The 15,646-nt window shown below is 45.1% G+C and overlaps 1 protein-coding gene across 3 annotated transcripts in view; it reads right to left on the bottom strand.

The window, feature by feature from the left end:
* The window catches only part of BUB1B (BUB1 mitotic checkpoint serine/threonine kinase B), a 48,096-nt gene extending 41,330 nt beyond the window's left edge, over nucleotides 1–6,766 (bottom strand). For all 3 annotated transcript variants that reach the window (XM_045816283.2, XM_045816277.2, XM_045816293.2), the window contains exons 1-2: nucleotides 6,522–6,766; nucleotides 3,146–3,292 (exon numbers count right to left, since the gene is read on the bottom strand). In XM_045816283.2, the coding sequence (XP_045672239.1) occupies nucleotides 3,146–3,292; nucleotides 6,522–6,556 (182 nt within the window). In that variant the 5' untranslated portion in view covers nucleotides 6,557–6,766. The remainder of the gene's footprint in view (nucleotides 1–3,145; nucleotides 3,293–6,521) is intronic.
* Nucleotides 6,767–15,646: the final 8,880 nt, after the last annotated feature.

Below are 15,646 nucleotides of genomic sequence, written 5' to 3'. Positions count from 1 at the left end.
CACCTATCTATCTTACTAGGTTGATTAGACCTACTAAGTACTCAGTAAATGGTAGGAATCACAGTTATGGTGATTTAAGTATGAGATAATGAGGCGATTACCTGCAGAAATGGTGAGAAAATAAAATCTAGGACACTACTGATAAAAATCAGCAATCCTCCAAATGTATGATGCAATGCAATCCAACCAAAATCTCACAAGACTCTTTTCTAGAAACTGATAAGATGATTTTAAAATTTGTTTGGAAAAGCAAAGGACCAAAAATAGGCAAAACAATTTTGAAAAAGAACAACAAAAGCTGGAGAACTCACTCTACCTGAAGTCAAGACTTACTATATAAAGCTAATCAAGATAATGTATAATTGGTGAAAGGATAAGCAATTAGATCGGTGGAACAGAATAGAGAGGACAGAAATGATTCACACATATACAATCAAAAGATTTCTTTTTTCACAAGGGAATTTTCATAAAGAAATTCAGTGAGTGAAAAGAAAATAATCTCTTCAATAAATGGAGGCAGAACAACTAGAAATCTTTATGGGGGAGGTGGGAAAAACTTTTACCCAGTCTTACACTACACACAAAGATAAATTTAAGATGAATCATAGACTGAAACATAAAAGCTAAAACAAAAGAGCTACTAGAAGAAAACACAGAAGAATATCTTTGCAATTTTGGATCTTTGCAAAGATCTAATGACAGAAAAAGCACTAATCATAAAAGAAAAACAGTAATTCATTAAACTTCATCAAAATGAAAAACTTCTGCTTATTAAAAAACACCACCAAGAAAATGTTTGTAACACATCATTTGATAAAGGTCTTATATATAGACTATATAAAGTCCTCTTGCAACCCAATTTAAAACTGGGCAAGATGTCTGAACAAATACACCACAAAAGTGTATAAAAGGCCAATAACCATGTGAAAAAGTGCTCACCATCATTAGTCACCAGGGAAATGACAAGTAAAAGCATAATGAGATACTATTACATACCCACCAAAATGGCTAAAATGAAAAAAGATTGACACCACCAAGTACTTAAGTGGATTTGGAGCAAGCGAATTCTCATACATTGCTGACAGAAGTGTAAAATGTTATAATGTCTTTGGAAAACTGCCAGTTTCTCCAAAAGTTAAACACGCGTTTATTCTTTGACCCATCAGTTCTATTCTAAGAGAAATGAAAATGTCCACAAAAATCCTTGTACAAGAATGTCTGTAGCAGCTTTATTCATGAAGCACAAAACTGTAAAGAATCTAATGTCCATCAGTTGATAAATGGATAAACAAATGGAATTCAACTCAGTAATAAAAAGGGGCAATCTACTGATCATGCAACATGAGAAGCCTAATAAAACATGCTGAGTTAAAGAACTGTATGACCCCATTCATATTAGTTTCTAGAACAAGCAAAAGTAACCAATGATAATAGAAATCTGATCACGGGTTGCTTCATGAGGGAAGGGAAGAACATTGATTGCAAATGGGCATTTAGAGAACTTTTGGAGGTAATAAAAATGTTCTGTGTCTTGAAATGCATGTCAAAACTGATTGAATGTTATGCTTAAAATCTGAGGATTTCATAGCATGTAAATTATGCTTTAAGTTCCCAGACCTTAGTAACTGACTAAATAAAATTAGGATAAGAGGGCAATGAGTAAGATCATACAAGTGAGTTTTAGTACCATTAACTAAAATGGAAAGGTCATTTATGAGAGAAGAGATTCAGTATTTAATACACCAGTGATTATATGTTACAGGTAGATAAAAAGACATTTAGAAGGCAATAAAATGTAAATAGTAGTTAAATAGTAGTTGAATAATCCTGAAAAACGTGAATTTCTAAGGACACACAGAGCAATGAACAAAAGACTTAGATAAAATGCAGTAGGAAGCCAATAAGAAAAAAGGAAGGTTAGAGAACTGGAAACTCTAGTATAATGTCACAGAAACCAGGAAGAAGAATTAAGAACAGAACACCACCATCTCTGAAATAAAACTCAATGCTTTTAAAGATTCAATGAGATGAATGAGAATATTTATTACATTGTAACCCAAAGTTTTGAAATTGCCTATGATGGTGAAATTTTTTTATCAGAGATTAAAGGTAGAAACGGATACTTCAATTCACTTTTTTGAAAAAAGTATATTTATCAAAACAAACATCTATTAGTCAAAAGAAAGCAAGTTCTGTAGGTCCATTTGAATAACGTAGTACAGTTGACCCTTGAACAACATGGGTTTGAACTACACGGGTCTACTCGTATGTAGATTTTTTTCAAGTAAATAGTGTACAGTACCGTCAGCATATTTTCTCTTTATGATTTTCTTAACATTTTCTCTTCTCTAGCTTACTTTATTGTAAGAATACAGTATAGATACATATAACATACAAAATATGTGTTAACTGTTTATGTTATTGGTAAGGTTTCCAGGCAACAGTAAGCTTTTAATAGTTAAATTTTTGGGGAGTCAAAAATTACACATGGATCTTCTACTGCATGGTGGTCGGCTCCCCTAATCCCTGTGGTGTTCAAGGGCCAACTGTAGTATTTTTCAGCTTTTCCTTTTCCAGACTTCATTAAATCATTCATGAGAAACTTCCTAGTATAAATTTAATTTCTCTCAGGTTTATATTTTCTTTGGAGATCACTATTTCTTTTTGGCATACTCTCGAAAACACTTTCCTAGAAAGTTAAAAATTGAGTATATATACAAGATAGCAGATCCCCTCCCCCTCAGTACTCAGAATCCAAGGAAGCAATTTCTTTAACTGATCGCTATTAAAGAGTTAATTCTATTTAGGGATCCAGCATGACATAACACTTTCGATAAATATTGTTTAATATGATACTTGCTTTACTTTGCTTCTCATTGTCCCCTGTATAAGATCTATTTCTATTGATACAAGAGTTTGGCTGCTCCATAATGAAATGCAATCCTTTAGTTCTTGTTCTTAATCATACTCGAGGAGATCTTTAGGTAGCTGCTGTGTGATGAAAAAGCAGGTGAACAGATTCTCACACTATCAAGTGTGAAGTACTTCTTATACCAATCTGCATGGATCCACATCTCCATTACCAACTACAGCTGGGGATGAATGATCACAGGTTGACTCCCCCACCCCCCACCATTCTACATACCGTTTCTGTTGCTGAAGAGTAGCGTTAGAGGCAGATTCTTGCTGAGCCAATGCTCCCTGGAGTGTGGACATGATCCGTCCCTGCCTTAGTGGTTGGACATTTTCTTTACTCAGCTCCCACTCATCTCCCTCCAAGGACATGGCTTCACTATGAAGAGTGATATAAAAGTAAATTTCATATTTATATGTAAGTATATATATGTGTGTGTGTATAAACATATAAATACATATAAGTATTATTATATCACTAGATTATTGTAAATGTTTTCAAAGAAGTGATTATTCATGATCTTTGGGCTGAATATGGTGGGCTGGCACATTAGTAGTGTTCTTATACTCTTAAGTGTCTGAGTCTTTCTGTGACCTGGTTTCCAAGTTTATGGCTGTAGTATTGCCTAACAAGAGAGAATGCAGCTAGGGTATGGTGGACAGTTATAAGAATAAAATTTAAGGAAGAAAAGAAGGGGAAACAATTATAAATTTGGCAAGGTAGACAAAAAGCAGTTCTATGCTTACCACTAAATGCATCATCTTGTTTAGTTTAAAATTAGCAAACAGGGGTGCCTGTGTGGCTCAGTCAGTTAAGCATCTGACTCTTGATTTCAGCTCAGGTCATGATCTCAGGGTTGTGGGATCGAGCCCCACAGTGGGCTCTGTGCTCAGCACGGAGTCTGCTTGTCCCTCTCCCTCTGCTCCTCCCCTTGCTTGTGTGCTCTCTCTCTCACTCTCAAATAAGTAAATAAATACATAAAATCTTTAAAAAAAATTAGCAGTTTGTCAGACTAACACCCATGTTTCGACTGATGACTTAAAACTGAAGTTTATATGTATACAGGTAGCCCACAGCAGAAGCAGACAAAAATACAATCTCCTGATCACAAGTGCCCCACCCCCAATTCTATCAAGCCTACTGATGGGGAAATTCCCCCAAGTTTTTTGGAGGTAATCACCATATGGGGTATATGCTCTGAACTACAGAGCTCTGCAACTGTCAGACAGACGCCTACTTCTGGCTGACAGGCACCAACCTTCAAAATGAAGTGAAAGTTACATGTGACCTCAGTCTAGATGAGAGCTGAAAACTCTAAAGAAGGTAAACTGTAAGTGATTAATAATTTAGGTTGTAACTACTCACATCTTTTTAACTATATTGTGTGAATCTTATAAATGTAAGGGCCTTGTCATTTATTTTCACAATCTCATGGTCTAATATAGAATCTGATTCTAGTAAGCACTGAATAAATGTTTGCTGAGTTCATCTGAATTTCTTCTCTTTATCTTGAAATAGCAATTAAACCTACCTCAGCTAATGTCCCAAACTGAGCTGGGACTGCTCCCCTCCCTTCCTTGCTCCTCTTGCCTCCTTCCAGATCTGCTCCTCCCACAGTCTTCCTTCATCTTAAATAAATGGCAATTTCATTTTTCCAGTTGCTCAAGCCAAAAATCTCAGTGCCAACCTTGACACCCCTCTCATTATCCCCTACCTCCAGTTACCTGGCAAAGCCTGTTGGCTCTACCTTCAAAATAGATTCAGAAATCAACCTCTTATCATCTCCACTGTTTCTAGCCTGGCTCAAGCTACCATCTCCTCTTGCCTGGATTATTTCAATAACCTCATAACTGGTCTCCCTGCTTTCATCCTTTTCTGCCTTGATCTGTTCAACACTGCAGCCAGTGATCCTATTGAAACTCATATCAGATCATATCTTTCCTCTGCTCAAAACCTTCCAATGACTTTCGAACCAGTGTAAAAGCCAAGTCCTTACAATCTCCACATCCTCACCTTTACCTCATCCTTCATTTCCTCTTACTCTTCTGGTTCACTTGGCTCCAGCTACTTGCCAGGTGCAGCTCCCTCCCCCAACCCTCACCCTCCACACCTCTGTACTTCCCCCAGATATGTGCTTGACTAGCTCTTGAGTTTCCTTCAAGTCTTTTTTTTTTTAAGATTTTATTTATTTATATGAGAGAGAGAGAGAGCAGAAGCAGGGGGAGCGGCAGAGGGAGGGGGAGAAGAAGACTCCATGCTGAGCAGGGAGCCCAATGCAGGGCGGTTTCCTTCAAGTCTTGACCCAAATGACACCTTCTCAATGAGACCCCAGTTCAAAACTATCTAAATTGGCACCAATGCCCCTACTCCCCACTGTTTTAGTTCTTTTCGTACTGACCATCTAACTTCTAGTTTATGGATCTTGTTTATGTCTGCTGTCCCCACCCTCATCCCACCCCAGAACCTAAATTTCACAAGGGCAGGGATTTTTGTGTCTTTTGTTTATTTGTCATATTTCTGCTTAGTAGGTAGTCAATAAATAATCGTTGCATGAGTTAAATAGTTCTCTACATGGCATTTATTTAAATATTGTGTACCCCATAATGAAAATGCATACCTCGGGGCACCTGGGTAGCTCAGTAGGTTAAGCATCTGACTTGGCTCAGGTCATGATCTCAGGGTCACCGGATAGAGCCCTGCATCTGGCTCAGTGGGGAGTCTGCTTCCCCCTCTCCCTCTGCCTGCCACTCCCTGCTTGGGCGTTCTTTCACTCTCTCTCTCTCAAATAAATAAATAAATAAAATCTTAAAAAAAAAATGCATTCAGAATTGCAACCTAGAAGAACTGATATGTATTTATATAAGAAAAACCAGGAAGCGTGCAGAAAAGGGCTTTTTATATTTCTAATTATGCCATTGACATGGAAGCATCAACCATTTGTTTAGCACTTATTTGGAGGCAGTTACTTTACACATACTTTGGATTCATCAACATTTTCCATCTTTTTTAAAAGATAAGTGTGATTTTATTTACGAAATTACGGTATGATTTCAATATTTAAGTAGCAACTTATATATCTCTGCTATTCTTTTTTATTATTTTATTTACATTCAATTTAATTAACATATACTGTATTATTAGTTTCAGAGGTAGAATTCAGTGATTCATCACTTGCATGTAACACCCAGTGCTCATTACAAGTGCTCTCCTTAATGCCCATCACCCAGTTCCGCCATCCCACCACCCACCAGCATTTTCCACACTAAGACGAGTCCAAGGTCAAAGAGCTAGCAAATGGCTGAGCGGAGATACACAGTCCACACTATAAATTTCAAGTTCTTTGTACCATTGGGGTCGCACAGCCTCCTTTGCTTTGAAGTTGGATGCAGCAGAGTTCTCACGTGCCCTCACCCCAACGAGGTCGATGATAACTAACCCTGTCTTCACCACCAACCCTTGCCACCGACTCCAGCAGGAAGGAGGCTCCAGCCGGCAGGCTTTTCTCCCGACCGTGTTCCTCTGAACTGCTCTGAGCGGAACCTCTGTCACAGGCTACACCCTTGGTTCTCGCAGGCACAGCTCCCGGCAGCCTTTCTCGGGTACCTACCTCAGAGCACCCCCTTCCTTCTTCATCGCCGCCATCCTGCATTCCCGGTTGAGGCCCTCCTCCTGCCGCAGAACTTTCTTCAGGGCCGCAGACCGCCTGGGCTTCCTTCTACAACCTGCCCTTCGAGGTTAACGAAGCGACCAGAGGGACAAAAGTTTGCACCTAATTCCTTGGCAAACCAGCCACCTCAAACCGTCCAACTTTCAAATTTAACGGTCCCGCGCGGCCGACGTGAATACGCCCCTCCGCCCCTTCGTACTCGCGTATCTCTCTCCCCAGGAATTCTGGGGCTTGTAGTTTATCCCGGGTTTAGTCCATGCAGTCGCGATGCATAATGGGAGTTGTAGTTTCCGCGGAGTCTGTGGCTGCTCGGTAGGCGTACTTGAATCTACACTTGAGGCGGTGTAGATTCTCTGCAAGTGCTCTAGAGCAAGTCTTTGAGCCGAGCGAGGGACACTTTAAGCACCAGAATTTCTTTGATGTGTTTGAAAGCTTGCGCTTGGCTTGACTCTTCTTGGGTGGCTGGCCAGGCTGTGATCACCCCTTGCTGTCTGGCTCAAGCTGCTCACACGTCTAGAGTTTTTAGGGTATCCTGACCCAGCTGTTTCCTGCCTAACTTTTGAATTCAGAAAAGTTGGACTCTAGTTCTGTGAAAATCGTACCAAGTGTGCAACCTTAGGCAAAGCCATATAGTGTCTCTGACCTTCACATTTCTCATCTATAATGTGATGTATGGCCTTTCTCTACTGCGCAGTTCACAGGCAGAAATTACAGCTATGCCTTGCCTCCCAAGGTTTGGCGTCTTTTCATCTTCAGGATACCAGCCTTCACTGGCACTGGACTCTTAGTCCCAGTTCCAGTTTCCTGAGGAAGAAAATATGGTGGGTTCAGTTGTGACCAGGGGAGCAGGGTCTTTTGAAAAAACCCAGGTACAAGGGAGTCTTCCTACCTTGAACTTGGGGGTGGTGGGAGGTGGCAGTTACCAGAGAGGAGAGCTGGGAGTAGGTGTTCACTACTCCTTGCCTCTTGGTTCTCAGGTTTCTCCACCATTTTTTTTTAAGATTTTATTTTTAAGTAATCTCTATACCCAACATGGGGCTCAAACTTACTGACTGAGCCAGCTGTGTGCTCCTCCACCATTTTCTCGTACTATGTAAACTCTTCTTTCTTCCACATCATCAGAACTCTTGATTGCAATGGAATGGGAATCCAACTCAAACTGACTTCCTCAGAAAAGGGAGTCTGCTGGCTCATATATAAAAGACTTCAGGGACACCTGGGTGGCTCAGTTGCTAAGTGTCTGTGATCCCAGGTTCCTGGGCTCCTCAGTGGGGAGCCTGCTTCTCCCTGTCCCTCTGCTGCCGCCCGCCCCCCACTGCCTGTGCTCTCTTGCTTGCTCTTTCTCAAATAAATAAATAAATAAAATATTTTTTAAAAATGAAAGATTTCAGATACACTTAACCCAGGACTCATGTGGTGCCACCAGGACTGGGACCCTCTACATTTCTCACCTCTGCTCTATTTTATGTTAGTTTATTGTCATTCTCCATTGAGTAACAGCTACGGGACTTTGTCCTTCCAGGTTCAAGTTCAGTCTCAGAAGGCACTCTCATTTGCCACTTCCCCCCCAGTCCCTGGAACTAGCAGATTCAGGGCCCTAATCATTCAGGCCCAAATCATGTGTTTCATCTTGGGAGGAGAGAGGGGAAGGGGTGGTTCCCCACAGGAAATTTTGGTTTCACTTTACTTCTAGGTGTTTCACATCCAAGAAGACTTCCTGGATTGTGGGAGAGGTGATGTACGGGATTCTCTCTCTGGCTCCTTTTATTTCTCATCTCACACCAGTACTGACCTAGCCCTTCCTTTCCTTTCCCCAGAGTGTCCTGTTCACATCCACAACTCTTTAATTCCATTTGCTTCCTATAGACCATCTTGGAAGATGTAGCATTTCCGCATTTGCTCCTTCGATCTGTCTTGCTTGTAGCCTAGTGAATTCCTTGCTTGTACCACAAACTGTGGTGCAACATGGAACACTTTCAGGCTAAACTCTGCTTGTTTAACCAGACAAGGAAGGCAGGTCTTTTTAAAAAAGATATGACAGAAGGTGTTGTATGGTCTTACTGGGAAGGTGAGTTCTTGCTGGGCTGGACTGTGGCTGAGTGGTGTTACGGGCCTCACAGCACTCACTGATCGCAAAGAAAGTCAGGATTAAGCTTATTACATTTCTGGTCCCAAGAGGGTAGGACAGAGGCTCAGCCTGAGGACTTCAATGTGCCGAGGATGGGTGGGAACACAGAGGATGTGAACAGTGAGCCAGACACAGCTCTTGTCCTCTAGCAACTTCAGGCTAGTGGGAGAGACAGACAAATAAACAGGCAATTTCAGTACATTGCTGCCACAGGCGGAGGGAAATAAACACAGGGGGCCATGGAGACGCATGGAGGACCTTCCAGCCCAGGCCTGGGGGAGAGGAGGAGGTCAGGGCAAATTTTGTGGAGAAGATGGTCAACCTGAAAGGTAGGGAAGATTTGGCACAAACTATTGAGCATAACAACACAGGCTGTGTCGCAGCTGAAATTTTTCTCCAGTATGTGTCCACTTCCTTTCCATTCCCCACTCTCTCCACCGACTTCCTGTACCCAGAGCTCACTCCGTTAGACCTCTGCGTCGGCCCACTAAAACTTGCCTGTCCTGTGTGCTGCTCTCTCTCACCTAGCTATCACACTGAAAACAGGAACTAAGTCACACTAAGATGTTAATAACAGTTAATGCTTTACTGCAATATTTTCCACATCATGTTCTAAGATGCTAGCAGATGTTACAGGGGAATAAAGGTGTGGTTTTCAAATAAGTTTCGGAAATGCTGACTTAAATGGGTATCTTTACTGAAAGGCTCCCTTGAGCCTTAAGTATGTCAATGTGCCCTATGACTCTCTAAGGGAAGGGGTATTTGAGTTTTCTATTGCTGTTGTAACAAAATACCGTAAGCTTGGTAACTTAAAACAACAGATTTATCATCTTACAGTTTGGCAGGTCAGATGTTTGCCTCGAGCCTCACTGGGTTAAACAAGGTGTTGGTAGGATTGTGTTGCTGGAAGCCCTTTAGGAGAATTTGTTTCTTTTTTTCCAATTTTTAGAGGCATTCACAAATATTCCTTTCCTGGTGGCCCCCTTCCTACATCTTCAAACCCAGCAACATGGCATCTGTCTGATTTGGCTTCTGTATTACCATGTCTCTTTCTCTGACCACAGTCAGGAAAATCTCTCTGCTTTTAAGGGCTCATGCAATTATATTGGACTCGTCAGGATAATCCAGGCTGAACATTTCCATCTCAAAGTCCTGGATGTCGATCACATCTGCCAAATTCCTTTTGCCACAGGTTCCACGGATTAGGACATGGACATCTTTAGGGGCCATGATCTGCCTATCACAGGGGGTGCTAAAACACATTGGTGTCTCTGAACTCATTTGACCATGCTTTTCGTACATCTTTCAGAACAGACTTGGCTCTTTGTAGTCTAACAGTCGGCCCCAGGAAAAGAAAATTTGTAAAGGAATAAATCTTAATGGTGGAATTTCAGACACCTGGCGACTGGTAGCAGTTGGGGACTAGCAAGCCCCGAGTTTTTACATGTTTGCTTTCCATGCAAAGCCATACACATCTGCATTAGTGGCTGTTAGAGGGATTTAGTTGTCAGAAAATCTATGACCTCTTGCTTGGTCTTGTGGAGATGTGTGTGTTCTTGATTATCAAAGGCTGATTTCCCCCAATTTTGCCTTCATAGATTATATGAATCCTATTTTAGCAGGCTAACCACTGCAAAGAAGAAAACCTCTGGGTCTCCCCAGGGAACCCTTGGATGGCCTGATTGTTTACTGTGCAACCACAAGAGGAAGGAGGGACTATCTGGGGGTGGGAGGAAGGTCAAGAGAGACTGAATGGGGGTGTGTATCTTCGGGGCCTGAAGGAGACCACATCTGGGAAAGCAGAATCACCCCGCCGGCCTTCACCCCAGCAACAGATCAGCCAATCAGGACAGCAGCTGCATTTTGTCTTTACCAGTGATGAAGTGTCTTGATGTAGAAGAACCAATGAGAAGGAAGCATAATAATCCAAACCATCTTGTGTTTGCAGGAGGAAGGGAGGTGAAGGGTGAAAAGATGCATTAGCCCAGGGCTGGGGACCACTGGATTCTACCCAGTTGTATCTCACAGTAGCTATTGCCGACGGTGTATTAGGGAATGCTCCAAGGAGCTGGGCTTCTTTCTCTTCAATTCCATGGAAGGTCTTTTCTGCTTTTCTGCAGATCTACCCTATGTTTCATGGGTCTTCTCAAACCATTGGAAATGGCCTGGCCCAGAATTTCCATACTGATATATGCAAAAAATATACATGCCGAATGAGGCAATACAGGTTATCAACTTTTCTGCATCTGGCAGGAAAAAAAAAAAAGGACCATAAGCTGAGAACAGAAGCAATCATATGGCAGGGCTGTTAAGAAACAGGGTAAGATGCGGAACTAAATAAGCTAGGTAGCTGATAAGAAGTACGCATTTGGGCTGTTTTGCCCTGCCATGATCCTGACCAGAGTTTGTGCTCCAGGAAGGCTTCGGAGAGCACTGGGGGGCTACTCCATGCCTGGACATCAGCACCCTCCCAGCCGACCCCAGCAGAAGTGAGTATCTTCCAGTGGCCTCGGAGGTAGAGCCATCAACCAGGGAACTGAAGCAGGAAAGGAGGAGTGTGGCAGATGCTGGGTGGTAGCCGTGGGGAAGACTCGTTGGTGAGCACAAGAGCTCTGGAAGGTACCCAGACCACCTAGGGGAGGCTGTGAACGGGGGGCCGAATCAAGGCCACATACATAGTTGTACAGATTATGCTATGCCCAAGAGCACCGGTCCAGAGGCACAAATGGGACACTTTTTCCTGCTTTGCTCACTCAGAGGAAACTCTTCTAAAAGTTCTTCTGCCCAGGTGGTCCTCCTTTTTCTAAGTCACGGAAAGCACTGTGTATGGTTGCTGTGGCCCCGGGCCTATCAGTGTTTGTGGCGGAGCCGATGGAGTCTTCGTCACTTGTGGTCACGTGGCTCTGCAGCGGTGAGGCCTGTCTGTCCTTATTTGCGGAGGTGGTGATGCCATGATAGGTGAACAGCAATCGGGATGGCTCTTGGCAGAGCCTAGCAATGTGGGGAAGCTGACGGGGGGATGGCGTGGCTGGGGGTGGCTATGTTGGTGCTCCCATTGCTTGTCTGCCAGGCCAGCTTCCTTGCTCCCTCTCCCAGATGTTGCCTCCTGCGGCCCGGTGCAGACTGTAGAAGGTTTGCTGCTGACATTCTGAGAGGCCCAGCCATGCGAGGCATTCCAGGGCTCTGCATGGCTCTTCCAAGGAAAGGCCAGAGGTCAGGGGCCCACAGGCTGGGAGAGAATGGGATGTTTGGACGCAACGTAGTTTGGCTGGATGTGGGAGCCAACATGGAGATGTTTGGATCGCACTGTGAGAAGCTGACCGTGGCCAGAAGTGGGATGATTCAGAGAAGAGTTAAGTGAGGTGACAAGTTATTTGGCCTCTGTTCCCAATTCTAACCTCCTATCTCCTAGCTTTTTTTTTTTTTTTTGACCTTGTCCGAAGGTGTGGGTCCTCCCTAGGATTGACCAACATTCTTCCTTTCTTAAAACAATTCTGAGCCTGAGAACCAGGGTGATACCAGATTTTGGGAACCATCTCGAGCAACATTGGAGGAATTCTTCCCATTTCAGAATGCAAGGCTCACTGCTGGGCTTGAACTTGCCAGTGATGTGAACCCCAGTCTCTTGAGCCAGGACAGAACCACACAGCTTCCCCTTCTCCACAGAGATTGCCTGTAGGAAGTTACACAGGCTCCCAAACTGAAGCAGGGAGAAGAGAGTCCAGAGACAGGCAAAGGTAGAAAGACATCTTTCCCTAAGAGCCAAAAGACAGAAGTGGATCTGCCTGATCCTGTTTCTGAGTCTCCATCCAGGCCTCCTGTGAGGAGTTAGGGAAGGCGGTGGGCATCCGGGGAGCGAGGGCAGGGAGCTGTGCCAGCTGCCATCCCTGGGTTTTCACCAGGGGAGCTGTGGCGTTTGAGAGGCCGGCCTCTGCCAGCTGGGCGATGTATGCCAGGGACAGACAGAGAGCGGATGGCATTAGCTACGGGGCTGTCATGGGGCAGACCCCACACACAGACAGGGCTGAGCGAGGCTTATCCCTCCAATCTATGGGCTGCAGTTTCCTTCTCACCTGCAAACAGAGAGCTTGGATCTGCTGGCTCCTCACAGCAGCCGAGGGCTCTGCCTCCCTCGGCCCCACTAAGCCTGTCCCTGGAATGTGTAAGAGCCACAAGGCGGGATGTGGCAGCTCTTGGTCCTCATCAGATTCTCAGGACCTGGCCTGAGGCCGGTGCTCAATAAACACCGGTTCACTGAGTGACTGACAGAAATGAGGAAAAGAGACGAGCGAACACATGACCTTGTCAGAACGTGCTTCCAAGAGGGGTCTTGGAAAACGACTAGGAGTTATTTGAAGGAAAGGAAGGGCTTTCTAGCCAGAAGGAACAGCAGTCTAGTGGAGGTTGGCAAGAAAGTAAGTGTTCTGGGGGTCTGTGGGGTTGCAGGGAGTCATAATGGTAGAAGCTTGGGGCAGGTGTGTCTGTTGTAGGATGTCTAGCAGTGTACCCTCACTGTGCCTGACTCACTGTGCCTGGTCAACAGCAAGGTTGGAGGGCAAGGCCAACTCCTTCTGCTCCCAGTGCAGGGTGGTGTCCAGCTGCAGCCTGGAAGCTGGGTCTCTCCCCGCTGGGGTCTCAATTTCCCAGCTATGCATGGAGCCACCTATCCTCTTGGGTGGGGGAAAGCCTGAAGACTGTCCCAGGTGAGAAGGGGGCAGGGCACAGAATGGGTACCTCTCCCATCCCACCTGGAAGCACTCCCTTCTGCACCGCCGACGCACCTCTCAGATGCCAAGCTGTTTTCACTCATTTGCTTTATCCTGATGAGACCATCCATCAAGGCTGCCAGGACCAGGAGGAACTGCCCCGGCTGGTCTAACCCGTTGGACTGTAGGTCACAGCTCCTGTCCCTCCCAGAGGGCTCCCCTGCTCCCCTCGCTGTGCCCAGCTCTGACATGTTCCCGTTCCCGTTGGCCCTGGGGGACCAGTGCTCAGCACTTGGCACCACAGCCCTCCCACCTTGAGGATGTGATGAAGGGCACGGGGCCGCTTTCACTTCCACGTCTTTCCTTGCCTCCTGCGGACTGAGGCAGCCCCGTTGTCAGACAAGTGCTCTCACTGTAAAAAAACACTCTTCTGCTCCCCAGAGGGGGTCTGGAGGATGAGGGTATTGCTGATTGTCTTGGGGACTGGGGAGCACCGTGGACATGTAAAAGGGAGAGGGCGGGAATGTCCTGCAAAGCCAGCGACAACCCCACATAACAATAGGACTGTCCCACCCAAAATGGCAGGAACTTCCCCCACTGAGAAACACTGCGTCTGGGCCCACTTTATTCAGAGAAGCAGAATCTGGGTAATCTCTGCGCAGGGCTTCTCAAACTTCTAGAACGGCCTGGGGATCTTGCTGAAATGCTGGTCCCCATTCAGCAGGACCGGGATGGGGCCTGAGATTCTGCATTTCTAATGGGCTCCCAGGTGTGCAGTTGCTGCTTCAGAAGCACACTGGGGGGGGGGGGTCCGGCACAGTGTGCACGGGTGTTCTCTTAGGGCATTTGAGCCACAGAATTTGTTCAACTGGGTATTGCCAAACATTTGCTCAGGTTGGTGGCTTTCAAGTAGGAGTGGTTTTTGTCTCCTCCCCCAGGAGACATTTATAACTGTCACAAGAGGGGGGGCAGGGGCAGGGCTGCTCCTGGCATCTGGTAGGTAGAGGGTACACTGCTAGACATCCTACAACAGACAGGACAGCCCCTCACAACAAAGAAGGATCCAGCCCGACGTGTCAAAGATGCCGAGGTTGAGAAACCCGGGCTTAGATAAAACTTTAGAACAGTGTGAAATCTATTTGTGTGTCATGTGACTTCATTGCAAGTGGGTGACCCCGGCCACAGCGCTGTGAACACATGTCATTGCCCGAGGCTGCAGTTAGAAATCCAGCCAGTTAGAAATCAGAAGGACTGGCTGGATGCGCTCCCAGAAAATAAATTCTGGTAATAGTTGTGATACTTTATAAGCCTTGGAGATCAAATTTTAGAAAATTAATGGTGGGTAGTGGGGTGGCAGGGAGAGGGATAGGACGTAGGAGGAGCTCACAGGTAGATATGGGTCTGTCCATATTTTAGTTCTAGCCCTGGGTGTTCGTGGGTGCGTCTTATATTGTTTTGAAATAAATAATTAACTAAACACAAATAACCACAAAGGTGGGCCATGCCTGGATCAAAGAAGAAAGAGGGCTATAGACCAAGGATTGTGATTAATCCAATGTACCTGGGGTTTAAAAAAAAAAAAGTGACTCACTTAGGGTGAGTGACTAATAATAAAGTAATGCCATTATACTCAGGGCAAAAATATCTGTGAGGGGGAGAGAATATGACAGGTTATGCGAAAAGACAAAAGTAGGCACCCTGGGAAGAATGCCACTTGCCTCAGGTCTGACTCTGTGCACAGGCCTAGTGGAGGGGGGATCTGGAAAGCATGGAGGACAGGCTCTCCTTTCTGAGGACCGTCCCCGGGGGTGTCACAGCGAAGGCCAATGGCTCCAGGAAGCATCCTAACAAGCTGCTGCCCAGAGGGGCCTCCTATCAGGCCGCTGGCCAAGGTGTCGACCCCATCCCTGCCCCTCTGTCCCTCTGCGATCCAGTCTGGCTCCTGGCTCTCAGCTATTCTGCTAGACACACGGGAGCAATTGACGATTTCTCTGGCGGCTTTCTGTGTCCCCACAATCCCCCACTGTCTTTATGTCCCCTCTATTCCAGTTATCCAGGCTCCTCGCCCCCTCTCTATTTCCCGCAGAATCTCAACTAGTCCCAGAGTACCTGGATGGTACACTCTGTTTCAGACTTTCTTTCCTATCCATAGCAAAACTTACCTCTCCTGGGCGCCCCCTCCCCAGACACTTTCCTCTGAGAGCTGCTAATCGTAAACACCAGAGAATTTT

Source organism: Ursus americanus, chromosome 36 (assembly GCF_024610735.1).
Source record: "Ursus americanus isolate L20-20 chromosome 36, mUrsAme1.1.p, whole genome shotgun sequence".
Lineage (NCBI taxonomy): Eukaryota > Metazoa > Chordata > Mammalia > Carnivora > Ursidae > Ursus > Ursus americanus.
This window is presented reverse-complemented; position numbering and strand designations above follow the sequence as displayed.